Source organism: Pelecanus crispus, chromosome 11 (genome assembly GCF_030463565.1).
Source record: "Pelecanus crispus isolate bPelCri1 chromosome 11, bPelCri1.pri, whole genome shotgun sequence".
Classification (NCBI taxonomy): Eukaryota; Metazoa; Chordata; class Aves; order Pelecaniformes; family Pelecanidae; genus Pelecanus; species Pelecanus crispus.
Genome location: NC_134653.1, coordinates 37,488,434 through 37,509,401, shown reverse-complemented (window position 1 = coordinate 37,509,401; position 20,968 = coordinate 37,488,434). Strand labels below are relative to the sequence as shown.

Genomic DNA, 20,968 nt, shown 5'->3' with positions numbered 1-20,968 from the left:
CCTCCCGAGCAGCCCCTCTGCCAAGGCCACCGGTTCAGGCAGACTGAAATTCTGCCAGAGACGGCTCTTTGTGCTTACTTATGGCTGTGGAGATGAGTGAAAATTTATGGGACTTTTCATCCTAATTAAAAGCAGAGGTCATCTAAGAAGAAACAGACCTTCAGAAAAGGGAACTTCTAAAGGAAAATGTGTTGCAAGGAAGTTCATGGACTTCAGTATTTGTAAAGCTGAAGTATGTAGTTTATTTATGTTTGTACTTCTGCTTATGCTTTCCATGGGACATTTCAAAAACCTCAAGAGCTCCCACGGATCTGGAATAATATATGCACTAATTACTCAACAGCATCTGAGCTCACGGGTTATGGGACAGCCTCCGGAGCCAAGGGGCCAGCTCCTCGGCTGCCTTACAGCAACCTGGCTCCATCCCACACAGCACTCAGAGCACACAAACTCTTTATTTACTCAGTGAACTCAGCTTGTCCAGGTGAATTCAAACATGGGCACAGTTCTTGAGAAGTGAGGCTATTTAGGAACACGTGAAAAGAAAACTGGCAGAAGTTAAATGCTTTGGATTGACACCCACCATTATATTCCTGTCTTTCTAACATTCCTGCTATCTTAGAAGGAGAACTCCTTTCAAAACTCTTAATGTTTCTATTACATATTATTATTTTTCTTTTTTTTTTTTTAATCCTTTGTGCTGTCTTTGCTCTAACAGGCCACATCTCTTTATTATAGTCCCTTTTTCTTTTCTCTTCCTAACTGAGTATCTATCTTCAAAGAAGACAGAGTATTGCTCCACCTGAAGGGAACCTATCTGCCATTATTTTTCTTGTCCAGAAGAAAAAGACAATTATAGTCCCTCTTTTATACTTGGCATCATGGCAAAACGAGATTGATACTTATTTTGGAATTATTATTCCCCTATTCATAAATCTTGTCCGGAAAGTCTTGCTCGTGTTGCCAGCCCACAGGCACACTATTGTAGGAAATACATATTAAATTCACTTTTATCATTTAACTTTGGCTCCGGCTCAAGGAGTTTTAGATTCCTAACAAGAGCCCTGTTTCCAATATTGATTTTTGGCAAAGAAAAATGTTAATTTATCAGAGGTCCTAAAACACAATGAATTTTCCAGCCCAACTAAGAAATGTTACTTACTTACAGAGGAGAGATTTTTCATCAGTGTATGACATATCGGCAGGTGGAGAAACCCCATTAGTTGCAATTCCAGTTTGCCTCTGGTCCCTGAGCATGCTTCCACACCCATGAGCTGAAACACACTCAGTAATTCCCAACCAGAAGTATTATATGCTTCATAGCGATAATTTTGTTGAACTTTGCGCAGAAATTTACCCTTCTCAGGACACCAGTTTCTCCCACGGCAATCTCAAAGATGACAAGGTATAGAATCATCACCTGGGGTCTTGGACCATGCTCCATGTAGGAAGCAGTCCTGAGTTGAGCTCTGTACAGAAAAGATGCTGCTGAAGGTGCTTTTCCAAGTCTGACAATTTGGTCCCCAGCCTAAAAGCACACGAGCATCCTTGAAGCACAGAGCGGGCCAGGGGAACGCTGCTGGCGTGATTTCCAGCAAGCTTCTGTAACCATTACGCTGAAACAGTGAACCTGCCTGTGCACGCACAGAGGATTTCTGGCGTGGGAACAGCCTCCTTGGCGGGGACCATCTGTTTCAGGGTTTCACAGAACTGCACTGAGCTGGCACAAAGCTAAAACGGGCCATGAAAAGAACTTTACAGGGTATACAAACCCGCAAAGAGTCAACAGTTCCTCGGCTGATGATTACCTAGCACCTTGTAGTCACTCCTATCTGTCCTCCTTCCCACTGAGCTCGCTGGGCCAGACACGCTTGGCTCCATGCTCCAAATCAGGTGAATTACAGCTCAGCACTTGCCGTCCCGGCAAGCGTGCCCATGGGTCTGAGCTAAGAAGATCGGAGTGGGGTACGTGGTCACGGGCAGCTGCGTGGGGCGACAGCCCGCTGTACAGCCACATCAAGTGCACAGCGCAGGAGAGGAGTCCTGGAAGGCTGTAAAGATCATCGCTAGCAACCGGAAAGCCAGTTCCAAAAAGCAACAATATGATTTGAGAGAAAGGATCAGGAAGGAGCAGACTGGGGTACAGGCAGACGGTGAGCAGGGCTCAGGGCGCTCAAAGCCACCCCAGGTTCCAGCTTCATCTGGGTAACGAGATAACCATCCTCAGGCTGCGTCACCAAGCAGGAGGAAAGAAGGCTGCAGATAGCACCGAGTTGACTCTGGATGACCCAAGTATCTCTGCAAGCCATGGTGCTTTGCACATTTCTTTCTATCCACGAGCTGCAGTCTAAGTTATCTGAGACGCTGGTTTCCGGCGCTCAACAAGGAAGATGTAAAATCAACAGAATTTGATGAGCTGCCAGGGATTTGACTAGGCTGCAAAGGCTTTGATATTTTACAGAAGCTCAGAATAAAAATCAGCTGCCGCTGTTGCCAAGGGTATGTTACTGTTTTTATTTTAAAAAAAAAAAAAAAATCTCCCAAGAACAAATAAAACCAAACAGACACCTCATCCTCCTGCACTTTTGTTCCAAGGTACACTCAGACAGGTTGGTTCACCGGCTATCCATTTGCCATATGCTTTCAAGTTTATTCATTTATTCAGTCCCACATTTTAGCCCCTTCCATTTCAGAAGAGGAACAGCTGCACAGACGCTCTATAAATAAACTACATAATTTATTGGAAGAGGTTTTTTGTTTATTTATTTTTTTAAGCTACCACATATTCCCGGTTCTATCCTTTTCTGTGGACTCTACAAAACTGAGTCAAGCTCAACTGCAGCTTGGGTTTGTCTATATGATGTGCTCAATGTTATAAACAACTGCAACTTTTTAGCCATTAATAACAAACTGTATGTACTGATCTTACGTTCCTTGTAACTACTTTCTATGTTAGGTCCTAAATTGACTTTGCTATCAGAAATAAATTTGAGAAATGGTCCACAGCGCAACTTCAGTGATATACAGAAACCTCAACATGCAGCTAACTTCTCATTCTCTGGGTATTTTTTAACAAATCAGTGCATTTTCGGGTAGACAGGCCTCTCATCCTGTTACCAAAAAGAAAATCTGTTTTGTCTGCTCAGAGGACAGACAGACATTTCTGACTAAAATCACTAATCTCATTTTTGTGTGCAGGAAGTGTGACAAATGGCTAGAGTACTTTATCACACGTATGTAACCATCAAGTTATAAAGGGAATAAAATATTAACCTCCATAAACAAACTAGCATTCTATTTCTCAGCACAGCGGAAGTATACATTTAATAAGGATATGAAATACATGCTACTGATGAGATAAGGAGCTTGCAGAAACAGTATAGACACAGATATGTCTCATGTTATCCAAGTAAAACTAAATGCCATTCAAAAGTTTATTTTGGGAAATAGATTTATAAGAAATTTTCTCTGCGATATCTACAGATAGACTGTGAAACTATGTGCCAAGTCACTCTTAATGATGTTTTTGAGGCTACAATTTTCAAGTGTAGAAATTAAATCTAGGTGCAGCTGAAGTTAGCCAGAGGTTATTTGGTAACTTCAACGAGACCAGAATTTCATAGAGTTATTTCAAGCACGGTCCTTATTTAGACACTTAACGCTCCACGGGAGGCCTGAAGTCAGTGAAGTTGTTGGAATATTCAACACTCAGGAGTTATTATTTATACACTCGCATTTAGTTTTCTTCTTAACTCTAGCTCCAGAGTCTGCACCTGATCTATGAGCGGTTTGCTGAGGTTTTCAACATTAGCCTGCTCTGACTGCACAGCCAGGCCTTGCCTGCCTTCTCCCTGCGGCCCAGCTGGATGAGTTGAACCTCGGGTTGAGATTTTTTCACACAAGGCTACTACTACAGGTTTTAAGTCCTCTTTTTGCAAACGTACATTTCTTTAAAAATGTGCGTTTTCTACAAATGCTTCTGAAAGCAAACATCTCTGCAAGGGCGGCTGGAGCAAGTGAATGGTGAAGCGTGCAGATTCGAAACGAGCTAATTAAAAATGAACACTCACAAAATAGTTTGTGGTATTTAAACAGCTGCTTATGAAACCCAGTACAAGAACTTCACCGAGTAACGATATATATCATCATTCTGCAAGTGACAGTCTTCCACAACACAAGCCGTGCACAGATATCAGGAGGAGCACTCAGTGCAAGAACGGTGTCTCCATCGTGCCCCCTGCTAGCACTAGTTTTTATCACGCTTTCACCATGTCTGGCAAACAACCTATTTGATGTAAAGAGTGGCAGAGCCAAAATACTGACTTAGTGTTTCATATACAGCTGCTTTCATGAGAAAACAAAAACTGTTACAAGACATTATGGACAACCCCTGGTTTGGGGCCAGTTGTCTTGAACCAGTGGTTTGAACATCTCTCTGCCCCCTGGGAGAATCAGCTTCCAATGCAGGTTTGGGCCAGCGAGAGCTGGCAGTGCTGGAAGTGATAGTCTCTGCCTTATGCTAAATCAATTTAGAGCAGCATCGGAATCTTAAGGGAAACGGTCAGCCTCAACAGCTGGTACATGGTGAGGCAGAAGGCAGTTTAATAGGGAAAATGACAACCCATAAGGAAAAGCAACCCCAGCTCACACTACTCGTGATCTCAAAATACCGCCTTGGCACGCAGAAAGCTCTTACCTCCCTTGAGACGTTACGGGTTGGCTAAATAAAAGAACCTTGTCCCCACATATGCACAGAGAAGGAGCTAGAAATTTTCTCAAAAGCATTTCTCTGAGAGACAAAAGTAAATTTCTTAACAGCCAGCAATGGAGGAAAACAGTCCTATGATTTATTGGCCTTGAGACTCTAAAAAGAATTCTTTGGCCTTTTTCCATTAAGATTTCACAACCTATGTTGTAGCCAGTGGGAAATTGTTTAATTCCCAAACCATGCCCTCAGTCATAAGACCTGTGAAGATGATTCATTATTATTTATGTGGTGCCACGGGCATGCATGGCATTTTACAGACAAAAAGAAGATACAGCATCTGCCTTTAGAAGCTTAGGTGACTCCAACTGTTCATGTGCACGGGAAGCAGCGCTCAGCTGGTCCTAGAGCAGACATTCCTCACCACTCAATGAATTAAGTAACGATACTCACCTGGGATGCTGGGAAGAGTTAGACAGGAGGATACTTAGGAGACCTGTGTCATTACTGTCTAAAAATTTGTGACATTATTCCATTAAAACCGTAAGACTTTTCAAGTCGTATGTTATTTTGTAATGGCTTTATGATTAAATTGTACTTAGTCTTGTATTATGAATTTCTGATAATGTGTATGATAGCATGCGACAGTGTCGCTATGAAATCAAGACCATAAATTCCGCACTGCCTAGCAATTCTTTACTCTGTGTGCACAGCACCGGGTAGGAGCTCACAGGAACTCTAAACATACAACATAAATTATTGAAAGAAAATCATTCATGTGATTATCGCAAAAAAAAAAAAAAAAAGTGTACCAGGTCTCCACATCAACTTCCTGAGGTATATAAAATCCACCCTTGTTTTGGTCAATGAAAAGTGAGCAGTTACTGCTCTTGGTAAGAAACAGTTTGGGACCATTCACCTAGAAGGCAAAACTTTGTCATGGCAGAGGTGGTGAAAACAGCAATTACTGGCAATAAGCGTAGGCAGGAGTTGTTAGCTGGACTGAGACGTTCTCGTTCTGATTTGCACACAAGATCAGCACACGCCTTCCTCTACAACCTTTGCACTAGCAATGAGAGTATACATGACTTATTGGCTGAACAACCCGGGTATCGTAACAGATATCTACACACCATGCATGTTATGAGAGTCAGACATAATGCGATTGCGGGAATTTTCATGTTGACATTGCTAAGCCACTCACACCCTCTCCTATTTCCTCATTAATCTATACAATAAGGTCTACGTGCCTGCCTTTTTGGACAGCTGAGCAGCAAAGGTACCCAAAATAAACAAATAATTATACCACCTCTACATGAAGAAATGTCATTATTGCACATACAAATAAGGTACATGGGAACAGAAATGGTCAATTAAACATCACTGTTACATTGAATACACATGCAGACATGTCCTGGCCCCGTAACGCCAGCCCTAGAACACTGGTACCTATTTTATTCTGTGAAGAAAATACCAGCAACACCTTCCTCTGAAAACAGGGGAGCTTGTTTTATAACTCAGAGCTTGTAAATAAGAGAATATTGACTTTTTTTTGTTCACACTGGTGAGGGTCACGATTCTTCTTAACATGGAGTAATTTTGTCTTTGATTCTTGTATTTAACGCACAAATGAAAACCTGTATGGAGGAGGGAAGCATCTCCCACCAATGTTGAAAACTCTCCCCGCTCACGTCTTTAATTCTCAGGAGGTGACTATCTAGCTGAAATCCACTATAAAACAACAGAAAAACCCCCTCCCTGTAAGTATAAAATTAAACTGAAGAAGCCCCCAGACTCTTAATGCGCTCTCATGTGTCAGGGCTGTCCCCTGCCAGGTGCGTGACAGTCCTGCACTCTAACCCTATCTTTTATGTTCTGCATTTCTTTCATGGCAGTGGATATGCAATAGGTAGTGTAAACCTCTGCAATCAACATCAACAGAAGTGAAAGAATTAGCTGTAAAATGACTTACGGAGTAGCCTCTTCCTGAAAGCGATTGAGCAGAACTCTGTGGGAGGAAACAATATGCCACAGTAAGTAATGCAAGAGATTCTGTGTAATGTAAGATAAGAATCATTTTGCGATTCCCTCCCCCAGCCCAGTAGTTCTTAGGGGAAAAACTTCATGACCAGAGCGCCTCAAATAATCTTCTGACATTCTGCGTGCTGCCACAGGAGTAACAGCAGAAAGAGTATTTCCCGGAGGGGGCTCCGGGGCTGTTTCAGCCAGGGGTTTCATAAGCTAGAGGAGGGCTTTGACAGCACCTCCTGACTAAGGGAAAAGCTCTCGGTGTGGGATACATCTTCACAGCAGCAGAGCACGCATTTTGAACCGTCCCTCTTCGGTATGTAACGGCAGCTTCCGAGGAACAGCACGCCTGTGTAAGGATGCTCTCCTGAAATCAGGGCTGCCCATTTTGCCTCATCCACTCCAACTTTCAATCATGGAACCATGTAACCCGCTTTCCATTCCCCTCTATGAATTTGTGAGCCTCCAGCCTTCATTGCTGCAGTATTACCGTATGACAACTCTATCTGAAACAGCAGCAGCAAAGCACTAATTTATCATCTCTCAGAGCTTTAATAAGCGTTCTGTCCCTTTTGAGTAAGTTAAATTACATTGTTTACTCCTGCTCTTCATTTCAGCTCCTCCTGCTCCCTCCTCTACCACATCCTTACCTCTTTCACACGCTGCCAAATCATTTGGTTCTTTTCCTTTTCATTGCCCCATCTCCAGTCACCTGGATCCCTTTCCCCTCTCTACGACCCAAGACTGTCAAGCTGCTGGTTTTTGCTGGCAGTGGCTTTCTCGAAGCAGCTAAATGAATTCCACCTCTACCTCCAGCCACTGCTATATGCCTTCTTTTTGGAAATTAAAAAGAAGCCGGGAACAGTGGTGGCATATGACACCACATGACCCAGCAAGTACTCTGCAGGCCAATTTCCAAGTGTGATTTATAATCATGATGCCCTCGCTACGTGATTTTATTAAACAAGATTCAGGGAGTCTTAGCAGTCCCGTTTCCAAGACTGATGTTCTAGTAGGTACCAAAGCCTGAACAAAAATACCGAATTCTTGCAGGCCGATCTTGAGGATTGTTTGTCTTTTTGCAGCAGCGCCAGAAGTTATCGTGTTACTAAATCACCACAACAGCACAATACACCCAAAGAGACTGATGCAAACTGATTGCAGGCTACTGGAAATGCTTGTAATTTTCCACCAGTAAGATAACAGTTCCTTTGTACTACCAGTTTGCAAACCTTTTGATCAGAAGACGCCTAGATACACGCAGAAACCCTTCCAGATTCCTGCACTCAATGGAAGACGCGATTGTCTTGTCGGGCTGCCCATGCACGCTCTGTGCCACCGTCTTGCAACTGCCCCAGATGCCACAGAAGCAATTTGGCAGCCAAGTGCCCAGGGAGGAAAGTTTCCAAAGCGAAGAAGAGACAACGGCAAAGCCCTACGATTGAGTGAGCGTGCTGCTGGAGGAAGGAGGGCTCCCCATTAACCCTCTCACCAGCCGGCACAGGAACCAGGGTGCCAGACGAAAGGAAAGCTGCGGCACAGCTCTTCCCAGGTCTTACACACAGGTCTGCAGCCAATGCGTGCCTGGGTGCCAGTCCCCATCCCTGGCACGCAACTCCTGCGCCCCTGTCCCGCTGCAGCTCAGGAGACCTCTGGTCTGCAGGAAAAGGACAGCTTTCACGGCAGAGTCCGAGACAGCAGTAACAAACCACTAACAGCGTTTAACCTTCCCCCTTTTGCATACTGCACATTGATTTGGCCTCTGCCTTCCAACACTACAAAAAAAAGTAGAGTTATTTATAAACCTCTTTAATGTAAACTGCCCAGAAATAAAGATGCAGACTGCTGAAATGAAGGGCAGCAGCCCTTATCTCTGTTTTTGAGAAACAAAGACAAACCTATCCCTCCCTCTAAATACTTTTAAAAAAACCCCAAACAACTCATGGAATTCAGCCTTGTACAGAAAAAAGGTTAATAACAATATACTGCTATCTACATAAGTATGTTGAACAGCTGAACACAATTATCTGTTCTGACACTTTGGATAGCTTGATCAGGCAGTTCACCTAAAGTACACACAGAAATGAGGAGAGGGCAAATTACCTGCTTGGAGAGGTGGGAGGAGGGAAGGAGAAAGAATGGCAGTTCTCACTACCCCCCTCCCCCCCATCAACTCAGATTTAACTAAGATTGACAAGGTCTAACAAATTGGAAATAATAACCAAAAATTGAAACAAGAGGTTTCATTAGAAGCTTCTCTCTGGGGAAGCCTCTCAGAGCATTTTCACTTTAACAGTTATTTTCTATCTTTGAGTCTTGTGCATGCCCAAAATATTTTCCTGGGATGGAGCAGACCCTTGGACAACACACGCAAACGCGCTAGCAACAGACCTGCTTTTCTTAGATAACTTTCAGGCATCCCAAGCTGTCCAAGAACCCCAGGAATCTGCAAGACCACTGATTTAAAACCACTGAGTAGAAAACAATAAAAACAGTTGCTGAATGAAGTGTTACATCATAAATAATTAAAACTGAACGGCAATTTACTCTGGCATTCTTCACGTCTAAGAACTTCTTTCTCCCTTACAAATTTTAACATTAAATTTCCTGGAAATCGGGGGGGGAGGGGGGAAGTGTTGTGTCCCCCCCACCCCCAGAATTTTTATGGCATGTATGTTAGTAACTGGTGAGTACTTCGGATTCAACTTGTAAAATCCTTTCCAACAATTAGGTTTATGCACAGCCATGTCCCACACTCTCCAGAGCTGTTTGCATGCATTTTCTGCACATCTAACAAACCACCACTGCTTTCTTGGTTAGCTGGAAACACTGCGGGCTCTTTCGGAGGATCCATACCAACTGCCACATGTAGAAACTTTGAAAACCCCAGCTAGTATCGGCTACGAGTGCCAGAGCAGAACAGTTTGCGTGCAACTGTGATGGATGTTCCTGAAGAAAAAAATCTTTGGGGGTTGATATAAACATAGCTCAATCCATATGTCTCTATATCAAGATCAAATAATGAGAAAAGTAATCAATCGAGGCTGCAAATATAAGAAAATCTTAGTGGAAGTTTAACTTGTTATCTACCCAAAATTGAAGAAACCTCCTTTGACGATGAATGAGTGCTTGTCTGGCAAGGACAGTTACCGGAATGACTTACAGAGGCTCTTACCTACAGGATAGGAGCACTTACGTGGAGGGTTGTCATAAAATTCTCATTCTCAAAATAGTCTACTTGCTATTTTGGTCCTTTTTCTCCTTGTCTGAAGGTACCTCAAACAGCAGGCTACGATGGTCACCGGGGTACCCAGCTAGCCACATTCATGTTCGTGCTGCACCGACCAGCACGGCACCTGCCTGGTAGCTTTGGTTCACCTGAGACCAAAACCCAAACCAGCTCTTACTGCTTCAACCCAGGCACCCATCGGGCTCAGTTCTGGCCTTCAAACACGGTCTGAAGAACGCATGGCAGGCAGGAAAGATGCAGCCAAACACGCAATTCGAAGACAGAGGATCGTGACCCCACCTGGCCAGCTCTCTGCAGCCAGACGCAGGAACAGCTGCCACGCCATGCCTTTCCACAAGCTTTCACTTCTGCAAACCCCAACACTGCAGAAGAAGCGGGAGATGGGGAGAGCCACGTGCCCACGCTCAGAGCACGCAGGGGCCCGTGGGCACGGTCTGCCAGCCCTCCGGCGAAGCCGCTGCGGCGGACACATCTGTGCTGAGCTCGTGGACGCTGCTCCCGTTGGCTGCTGCTGCCACGTGAAGCAATCCCGCGCAGGCCCTTGGGGAGTGCAGGGGCCTGCTCTGCCTGCCTTGAGCACCGGCTTTTGTGCCTCTCACGCCTCTTTCAGCACTGTCTGCAATACCCTGGGTTTCTAAGGGAGACTGTTACTAGTTAGGGGCAAAATGAGTGTGGTCTGTGCATTTAATGATGCGTAAGTGGAACTACAGTGCTAGATGGCACTTGTGCATAAAGATAAATGGCTTATAATATTTTGCAGATGATGTGCTCTTTTACAACTAAAGATTTTTTGGTTCCTTTTAAGCCCAAGGTTAAAAACAAAACCAGACAGCACAGACAAGACATTTCAGTTATGCCACAGAGTGAGTTATTTCTACCCTGGGATAGCTCTGATGTTAATTACACTGGATATAAAAAAATACACCTTTCTGGCAGCAAAGACAAAATCTTACTGTTGAAAGACTCTACTATCCCCCCACCGATGTCCTTGAGAGCTTGAGTTACACTGCAGTCTGCAATTGTATTTAAAAAGATTTCTTCTTTTATTCCTGATAAACGCCGTGATTGCAATTTAGAAAAGAAAATCATGACAAAAATCTAACCAATAACCTCCAGCAGGTTTTCCAACATTGTCTATTAAATTGACAGGAAAAGTTATTTCCCTTTTATAAATAAAAGCATGGACTTCCACTGTTCTCATGATGCAAAAGAAATGAACTGTTCAGTTTCTTAAAGCCATTGGGTTATTTATTGAACTAGAAAGACAATAGGAGGCGCTTTAAAATCCAGTAATAATCAAGGTAATAAGGCACCTGAAGCCAACTCCCCACTCTCAGTGGGTCAGGCAGGTTTCAGCTTGGATCTTTTGTATCCTTGATATATGAACTAACTGTAAGAGGATTAGATAAAAGCAGGTGATGGCAGCATGACCACAAAATTAGCTCTTGGTTTTAGTATTCACTTCCCTCCTCTTTGGCTAAAAGGCCTAAATTAACATATTCCAGAAATGTCAAGAGTTCATTCCAGCTTTTCTCAAATGTGCCACTTTTGCTGGCCGAAGCCAGCAGTATATCAGGTACCTCCGAGTCAGCTGTCGGAACAGCCGTTTTGGGCACATAGCTATGCCTACGTGGGCACAGCACAGTCCCCCAGAAGAGCCTCCTAGCACTATTATTAACACCACCCCCACGCCAGTGTGGAAACTGAGGCAGAGAAAGACTTAGACATGCCCAGCGTCACCTGAGGAGGCCCCAGCAGAGGAGGGAACTGAGGCAGACTTCCCAGCTCCTATTTAGTGCCTGTCTTGCCTTGACGAGTCACAGGCCCAAACTTATATGGCCCAATGCCACAAGCCCGATTTGGTTGATTAGCATCCAGCAGAGCTAATGAATAATACGGAGAGAACTGATTTTTAATTATGTTTATAGCATTTGTTCAGGATGAAAACTCACCTCAGCTGTACCTGTCTTCCACTATTTCTCGGTCACCCCAATTCTGCAGTCAGATAGGACCGAGGCACAAGGAAGCACGCACGTTTACCTGTCTACCTGGTCACTTCCAGAACATTCAACAACAGAATATTGGTTCATCTTTGAATACTGGAGAAAACTAGCACTTCCTTTCCAAGCAAGTCCCTTATAAAACTCAGATGTCTTGGAATGAGAGGAGTAAGTGGGGAGGAGGACAAAAAGGGCCAAGGGCAGAAGACATCCCAAACCTTAACACGGAGCCTCTTAACGCAATTAATTTCCATAGTCACACTCCTGTCTGTTAATATAATGAGTTCATGACTTGGCCAAGGTCACAAAGTGCATCTGATGTTCACTTAGATTAGAAACCAGGACCCGACAAGATAACCACAATACATGATGAATGATTCTGGATGTCATGCACAACTTGAATGCGTCCCTTCTTTAATTCACTTATTTTATTATGCCGGATAAACAAAGGGGGTTATGCTTGGAAATACTGCAAAACCAGTTGAGTGAGATATCAAACTACACAAGGTCTAAACATCTGTAACAGGCTTCATAAGCTACAGAACAGCTTCCAACCAAGACACTTTGATTACTACAGCTGATGGCCATAGACAGCAGAAGGAAAGACGGCTGCTGACCAGGAACGAACAAACTGCATACAGTAAGCCAGGAACAATATGAAAAGACCTCACATTTCCAAAACACACAGAACATGCATGAACGCTGCTCCCGTTCAAACCATCACCCCTCAGCCAGCTTCACAAAACCTTCTCCAGACCTTCTTTCTTCCTAGCTATGCTTCACTGCCTGAAGCTTCATGCAAGTCATTACAGCTTTGCTCAGGATTTCCTGCTGCAGCAGTTTTCATGCAAGCATTTGGTATTTTGAGGGACACAAAGACAAAAGTAGATAGCATGCTGAAGGGACATGAATTTTTGCCTCCAGAAGAATGTGACTTGAAAGGTTTCATAATCCTTGCATGTATATTCAAACCAGTTTTCCCAAGATTCGTGGTTTGAGGAGGGGGCCTTAAAACTATCCTGTTGCTACCTTTATTTTGCTAAGCTCTACGATCCTCTTATTCCACTCTTCAAACTGGGGATCAGATTCTAGTGTGTTATACATGGGGAACAACGGACAGCATGTACCACAAAGAGTTTGCAGCCCACGTGTTGCTATCCCAGGCCTTCCAAAAAACTCCTTCAACGCACTCAGTAACATCCCTGACTACTGCACGGAGGTGTTCCTGGCCAGAGACATGCCAAGCTCTGCTGTCCCACCGCCACCCTGCCCGGAGCGAAGACCAGGCGTCCCACGTGGATGTGCCCAAGTTTGCTAAGTGGATAAATACGGACCTGTGGTGCGACTGTGGTCCGATTCTCACTTCGGAGGCTCATTTGATCATGCTTCTGGCACGGCACTTCAGCCTGAGGCACACGTAACGGACCTGCAGCTTTGTGCCCTGCTGCTGCTTTAATCCCTTGGCCCCAGGAGGGGAAGTGTGGAACAGAAAGTAGGAGGGAAGGGGGAGACAGTGCCTGTGATGGCACACAAAGAAAAGCAGATCACAGCGAACTGTCTGAATTAGAAATCACAGAAGTTATTTTGTATTCATCTACCAGAGAGAGATTTTTATATCTAGTCTATACAATGCGCTAAACACTTACCAAAGAACATTTAGAGAGAGGAAAATCTCTGCGTTTCCTAAAAGACTGCTTTTCGTTTATTATGCTTAAAGAAAAGCAAACAAACGTGAGGATAGGATGATGGAAAATTAGAAAAGATAGCCTGGGGGATGGGGGATGAGAGGAAAAAGCTCTGAACAACTTAGTAGCAGCGCTCGCTGGTTTTATGCACAGATGAAGCCAATCCCTTCAACAGGAGAGTTTTGACTCTTAAGTGGCCAGCACCTCTTGCAACATATTTCCTAATCAGTGAGTATTTATGGTCGATATTTTATATTTCCAATTTCCCCCTAAGGGCTCGTGAGAAAGCAGCACACCTGCCAACCTTTTCAGCTGGGCCAATAATTGCCAATTTGCTCTTTGCCTTAGTATATCACTCAATTTAGCCCTGGCTGTGCCCTGCATACATCCTCATTCATCTCTGTGCCCCCATGACAATTAGAGTGTTAGCTTCAGCTAACTAGGGCAACTATTCTACTAGGGTTGGAAGACAATTATTAGTCTATTTTCCCATCTTGTGGCAACAAAATTGAGAATCCATGACAATTACATTCAGCAATTCTGCACTCTGCCGCATGCTCCCCCCTCCTTGCCCCCACCGTCCGAATATTTCAAATTACCACAGCTCTACTACCACATTCAAATTTTCCATGTTCACAGGGAGTGAGGCTTCTATTTAAATGATAATGAGGGACGATCCATTCAATTTAGCGAGGGAGAAAATCCATTAAAAAGCAGGCAGTTCTTAAGCTGATGGGTCAAGAAAAAGATAAAAACCTTTTTTTAAAGCCATTATACAAGGCTCTGTGTGGATTTTTGGACTGTTCAGGACATCAGAAAAGATTAGGACAATTATGGAACATGGGGAAAAACCAAAACAAAATGCCCGAGCCTTCCACGTTTACTTGGGTCAACACGACAAAACAGCAACATGGCTGATCCGGCTCTTAATTCTCTGGCAACTCCAATTACCTCACTATGAAAGACAGCAGAGGAAAATCCCATTTTGGAAAAAGGCTGTTGACTCTGTGTTGACTGTAGAAGACCTGAGTGCACATGTGTAATAGGGATGTCAGCTTTGTAGCCGATTTTAAGGGAATTTTACGTCAACACCGGGAACATGAACAAGTGGCAAATTCCCATCCCCTCTCCCCCCCACCGCACCATCCGCTGTGCAAACCTGGGCTAAAACTTCTCTGGTTTTCTGCTCTGATGTTTCATCATCCCAAAGAAGAGACCAGCCTCAACAAATCAAACCTCTGCAGTCAGAGATGATTTCACTAGATCGTAATAAGCGTTTTTTTCCCCAATGACCCATAATAAATGGCACTCAGTGTAATGTCTGGGAAGTCGTACTATACAAGACAGACAACTGCTGTCTTACTGTGAAGTTGCAGCACTCTCTCCCCACAGAAGTTTCACTGTGGCAAAGCAGCAGCAAAACGCTCTGGGTTTTGTTGTGGATGGACCGATGGCTGTGTGCGCACAAAACATAATCAATCATTTGCTTCAGTTTTCTTTAGAGTGCAATTATTTCACGACAGACCAGGCCACCTCTTGACTTCACGGTCCATTAGAGACTAATGACATGCGTTAATGTAAATAAAGAACAACTTGCTAGCATCCCATTGAACAAGTCACCTCAAGAAACAAATCGCACAGAGGAGCTAAGCCGTTCATAATAGCGCCTTCTAAATGGAGACCGACAATGAAGCCAGAGGGAGGACGCCAGTGCTCCGAAGGTGGAACACACAACGCTCCAGCCAACACGTTCATACACATATTTCCCACCACACCTGCTGTGTGCTGCCGTGCAGCAGCCAAACCTGCCACCTCCCGCCTCAGCGACTCCATTGTTCACCCAAGCTAATGGGGAAAGAGATGGGAGGGGAAGGCAGCATGAAAAACAATCCCGAAGGCCAAATGCACCAAGAAACAGCAGGAGAGCTACTCGGGGCAGAGCGAGAAACGGCCCAGGTGCCTGCTGCCCCCGAGCATCCGTCTGCAAGGACCAGCGGCCACCCCAGCACAGCCGTGTGCTGGAGCCTCGATTTGTAACCGCTAACCACGAGGAAAGAGCTGCCCCTGCCTTCCCTTTACGTCCTTACTGCCCTGTGGCTTTTTAGTCCTCAGTGCCACACCTAAGGGGTTGCACCAGTTCAGCTGCACACCGCCTATTTGAACAGCGTGCTGGGCGGTACAGCTTCAGAGCCATACAGGGACCAGGCACGGCCGGACAGAAAATCCTGCAGGAATCGACAGGATGTCGTCGTCTTCTCTCCCCTCCCCTGCTCCCTCTCTACAAAAAGAAAAAGCCTGCCGCCTTGTTCCTTTGCACGCAAATGGGGAAAATCATCCGATTGCACCTGTGGGACTTTCTAAGACTTTCTGACAGTCACTAAATAGACTACAGAACATTTACCAGTGCATGAGGAAGCATTATACGTAATTAAAGCTAAATTGCACTCGTCAAATAATGAACAAAGAGCATTCTGTGATTCATGAACCTTACTTTTCAAACTGTTTAATTACTAATTTGAAAAATTCTCATTTGCAATGGGTCGCCAGGTCACGAGAGCAGCTTCAGCAAAGCTCTGAAGTGTGCCCCGGCCTTCAGGCACTGCCCAAATGTCCCCACTGACTAAAAAAGAACGGCGTGCCTACTTCCCACTGAATTTCACTGGCTGCTGAACTAGCTTTGAAGATTTTGCAGGAATTAGGCACTCGGACTCAGTTCCCGCAGGCTCAGCCTGCAACTTTGGGGGCAAAGGGAAAGGAAGGAGAAAAAACTGGAAGTGCATCAGCTTAACAAGAAAAGTCTCCAAGACCACTTAACGCTTTGACCTAAGCTAATCGCCAAGTCTGAATACGTTACTCCTCTCCCGCGGCCCCACGTTACGGTACAGCACTGCTACCAGGCGCCCTGCTCACATACCTGTCGAGAGTGGCCAAGGGGGGGGGAAGGAGAGAATCGCATGAATATACGTATTTATAAAATTACGATCATTATTGACTAATAGCACAGTCAAAGACGCCCCGCAGCAAGGGGATTTGTCCAAAGGGCCCCTCCCTCGCCGACTTTCCCCACTGCGGCGCGTGGGTTCGCAATCCTGGAAGCAGATCACAGGACACGTTATTTTTCTCTTCCTCCCACTGCGTCGGCTGTTTACAGCGCCCCATGCACACTCCAAACATGTAGAGAGAATTTTCCCCCGTCACATTTCCCTGTCAGAGCTGTCAAGCTGAATCCCGCTTTAATCTGCCAAAAGCACTTTTCTGCTGACATTTTTAATAAATACTTTCAGCTTTTAAACACATTTGTGGGAGCCATTTTTCCCCCTTTTTCTCCCTTCTCCTCCTGTAGAATGGGCTCTGAAAGCCTTAATAGCAAATACATTACACTTATCAAAGGCTTCCCCCCCCTTCCTTTTGCATCCTGAAGCAGAGGTAGTGTTTTCAATTTTAAAGCTAAATTAACTGTCCAATTGAATTTAGCTGGTGTGAGCCGTTTTCTGTGACAGGTTTTAGTTATGAAGCATATTTTACATTAATAGAACTCAACATGAAAACCACTCGCTCTGGGATTTCTGTGGCTTGCCATTGAAATGGCAAATTTAATATTTCAGACATGCTCGTGCCAGCGTTTGATTATTGTTCTTCATTTAAATCTCTCCTAACGGGAAAGGTCCTAATTAGTAAAAAATCATGTTTTAATGAAGGCGAAATGCTAATTGCTAACACAAAAAGCCTTCATATAAAATTATCCCAGCACTGCCATTGATTTCTTGGTGACTCAAAAGCCCATTTGTGTGTTTACACACTAAGGCACCGTTTGCTTTTGTTTTATCATAACATTTCACTCAACGTACCATCGAATTTTCTGAGAGAAAGACAGCTTTCCCCCCAAAACCTTTCATAACTTGGAGGCAGGAAGCATACAATTAGATGAACTGACTTTGCACCCAAACTACATGATTACGTGCAGCAGCTAAGCCCAAAGATACTGTAAAAAGCTTTTTAACACAACTTCTTCGAGAAAACAAAACAAAACATCAAGCCATTTTTCCCCGAGGAATAACAATTCCATTTTGTTTTCCCATCTCTGATCTTTCGCTTATCATATTATTTGCACCATGATTATAGTGTTTGCAAGGCAGCTCAACCACTTATGCCATAACACTCAATCATGACATAAAAAAAAGTTATTACACAGTGACCTCTGGATGCCAACATTTGTTCAGCAAGATTTATGAAAAGCCATGTCAGCAGCGGGAATTGCTGCAACGAAGCGATGCTTTCTCCTGAATGGTACTTACATCACTGAGACGGTCCCTTGAGCTGCTCCGCTGAGAGCTTGTGGCCTCCCTGATGCTGTCTTCCTCGCTATTTCTGCCACTTCTGCTTGTAGGGACCTTCATCTAGAGGGAGAAGAAGGAGGGGGGAAAAAGGAGATTTTCAAGCACTGCTCTGCCACCTGTTCCCGAGGCTGCCGACAGCGCTTTAGTCAGTATTTCGCTCCTACGCCCACGGCACCGTGGAGAGGATGCTTTGAACGCACGGGGCTTCTCTGCAGTTGTGCTTGACCACATGTGTCCATGCTCCCTTTCACTAACACGTGACGGAAGGGGTGCTTTTAGCACTCCTGGAAGCAAGCAAGGCTGTGCCAAAGTCCTAGGGCCCCAATGTGAGAGGGGAGTGCACAGACAAACCCCCCTCACTCTTTGCTGCCAGCAAACCTCAGCTGTGACACTGGTGTTTCTGCACTGCCGCTTGCTGCCGGGCCACCGCCGACCCAACGGCCAGGTGCCTAAATAGCATGAGGGATACTGGCCTGAAACAACGTCCTTGAGATAACGCACAAAATCTGAAGTAGAGCAGGATTAACTCTTACAGCCAAGGCTGGTTCTCTAAGAGCTAACTCATCCTTCCTCCTTCACCTGAAGTTGTGCTTGTGTTTGTACGTAAGCGAGAGGAGCCGACATTTGAAGTCACAGCAACTTTCTGCTCACATCTGCAAAGAGTGTTACAGGGGGAGGAGGAGGATAGGATAGATACGTCATTCACAGCTTCATTCCTGGGCTCATTTACTAACAAATTATTCTGCTAATTCCCTTGTGAAATATTGGGTGGAAAGAAGTGTTTAATTTATTAATAGGTTCTATTCATATCAGTTTGGTTCCATTTAAATTACACTATTTAAAATGTCGGCTTGTACAAATTGGTACTTTTAATGGCAATAAAATCCCCTTGTTTCTTTCTGTCCTATTTCATTGCAGTCTCGGTAGCTAGCAGGGTTTGCTCGTGGTGCTCTGATACAACCCCAGTGCGCTCAAGCAGCCCTGCCACGGCGGCACAAGGAACCGTGCTCGGTGGGCACCCGAGCCCCAAGAGCACACCCATCACCACACTCCTGTGGACCTTTGATATCGCTGCCAGCTAAGTGCCCCACAGCCTATTAATATTTTAATACGATATTCAAGATCCTATATGCAGAACGAGCTCCAGTACTCATCCAGTCTGGGGTATACAGCCCTGTAGAGGCTTGTACAGAAGAATCCAGAGGAAGTACGTTCAAGCAACAGCACATTTCTGATTAAAGTCCTTACTCTGCATGCCCTTCTGCCGCCTTACACCTCATCAATCTACTTTCTTCCTCAGGATAAGACCTTTAGACTCAGCCACATCAAAGTCCTAGAAACACAAATTTGCTCGCGGCCACCTCATCACGCAACCACCGCTCTCAGCATCGGTGTCCTGTCTCATTCGTTCTAACCCACCTTTCCAATATGTTGCCCACCTGCAAACTTTTATCAAGACCGATTTTTCATCTTTGCTCCTATGTCAAAATGTTCAAACAACACAGCAACGAGAGGCAATCCCTGCTGGGATCTGCTAGGAGCGTTTCCAACCAACAGTGAGCCTGTCTTCGTAACTACCAGCATCAGGTATAAAAGCAGGAAATAATCCACTTGAAATTCATCATCTTGAATCCACATTGTCTGTCTCCTTTAATAACAAGGCCCACAGCATCAAGCACAGAAATCTAACTGTGGCCATCAATACTGTGGCCATTATCCATCAAATTTTTAATCCCACATCTAATTAAATAAATTTGCTAAGGTTTTTTTCTTCTAAATACGCAAGCTGATTGTCATTCACTTATTTTATTCTTTTTTAGGTCTTTATTAACCAATTATGATTTCAGCTATCCATTATCTTGCCTAGGATTGATGCCAAGCCAATAGGACAAATGGTAATACCCCATTAATTACAGCTTTTCGAAAACACTGGCACACCAGCTTGCTTCCATCATCTGGATCTTCCTACACTTACTCAAAACCCAACTCCAACGGTTCCCAGTCGTCAGCCAGCTCTTCTGAAACTCTTGGATGTAAAGTATCTGACCTGCCAATTTCAAAGCTTCCAGACACAGCAGGTGCTTTGTTTCTCCCTGAAATAAGAACCACTTAACTATTACAGGACAGAATTGCAATTTCCCTAAATACAGCACAGAAATACCCATTGAATTCTGCGGCTTTCTGATTTCTGATCCATAACCTTACCGCTCCCACCTAGGAGCACATCAAAGCCTGTCAAAAATTATTACACTTTTGACCTAAACAACTCCTAGACAGCTGCAATTAAAGGAAAAATACATGACGCCATTCCAAATCCTTTTGCCTTCCCAAGCGCAAATGTTCACCAGAATTATTCAAAAGGACTAAACTGCCAGCTGTTTAAAGTTAGCACAGACTCACCCAACCGGTTACCAGACTCCAACCTTTTGCTGTTTTTCTTGAGTTACAGTCAGCTCCCAGCACCACCTGTTTCTTTTCTCCAAATTTCATTAAAGGAAAACTACACCTACACCCACGGTAACAAATTGAGACAATTTGACCTGACAAGGTCTTGCACGGGCAAGCAAATTAGAAGCATCACTGCTGCCATTAACCTTTCCAAGTAAATATCAATTATTAAACTTGCTGCACTACCTCTGTCCCCAGTTTGCTGCTGTGAATTAAGAGGGTCATCAGCCTTTTTGACAGATCTTGTTCATTTACACCTGCTGCCTGCCGGCAGGGGAGCCCGCACACCCGCAGCCGAGCGCTGAGCCAAGCTGCCTTAATTCATCAGTAATTACCCTAATGAGCCACATGCAGGACCCAACTAGGAGGACAAGTTGTTCTGCTAAATGGATGCATTGGTTTCACGGGCACTCTCTCTGCAGACCTGGGTATTAGCAAACCGGTCAAAAGCTTCTTTCCCCAAGTTGCTTCTGGCTTGGCTGTTTGATTTCTAGTGATTTTCTCCGTGTGTTTTT

The 20,968-nt window shown here is 44.5% G+C and overlaps 1 protein-coding gene across 1 annotated transcript in view; it reads right to left on the bottom strand.

Annotated features, from left to right (window-relative positions):
- FBRSL1 (fibrosin like 1) overlaps window positions 1-20,968 on the bottom strand; it is a 560,052-nt gene that overhangs the window by 292,016 nt on the left and 247,068 nt on the right. The window contains exons 3-4 of the mRNA XM_075718432.1: window positions 17,964-18,065; window positions 6,678-6,713 (exon numbers count right to left, since the gene is read on the bottom strand). Coding sequence (XP_075574547.1) covers window positions 6,678-6,713; window positions 17,964-18,065 — 138 coding nt within the window. The remainder of the gene's footprint in view (window positions 1-6,677; window positions 6,714-17,963; window positions 18,066-20,968) is intronic.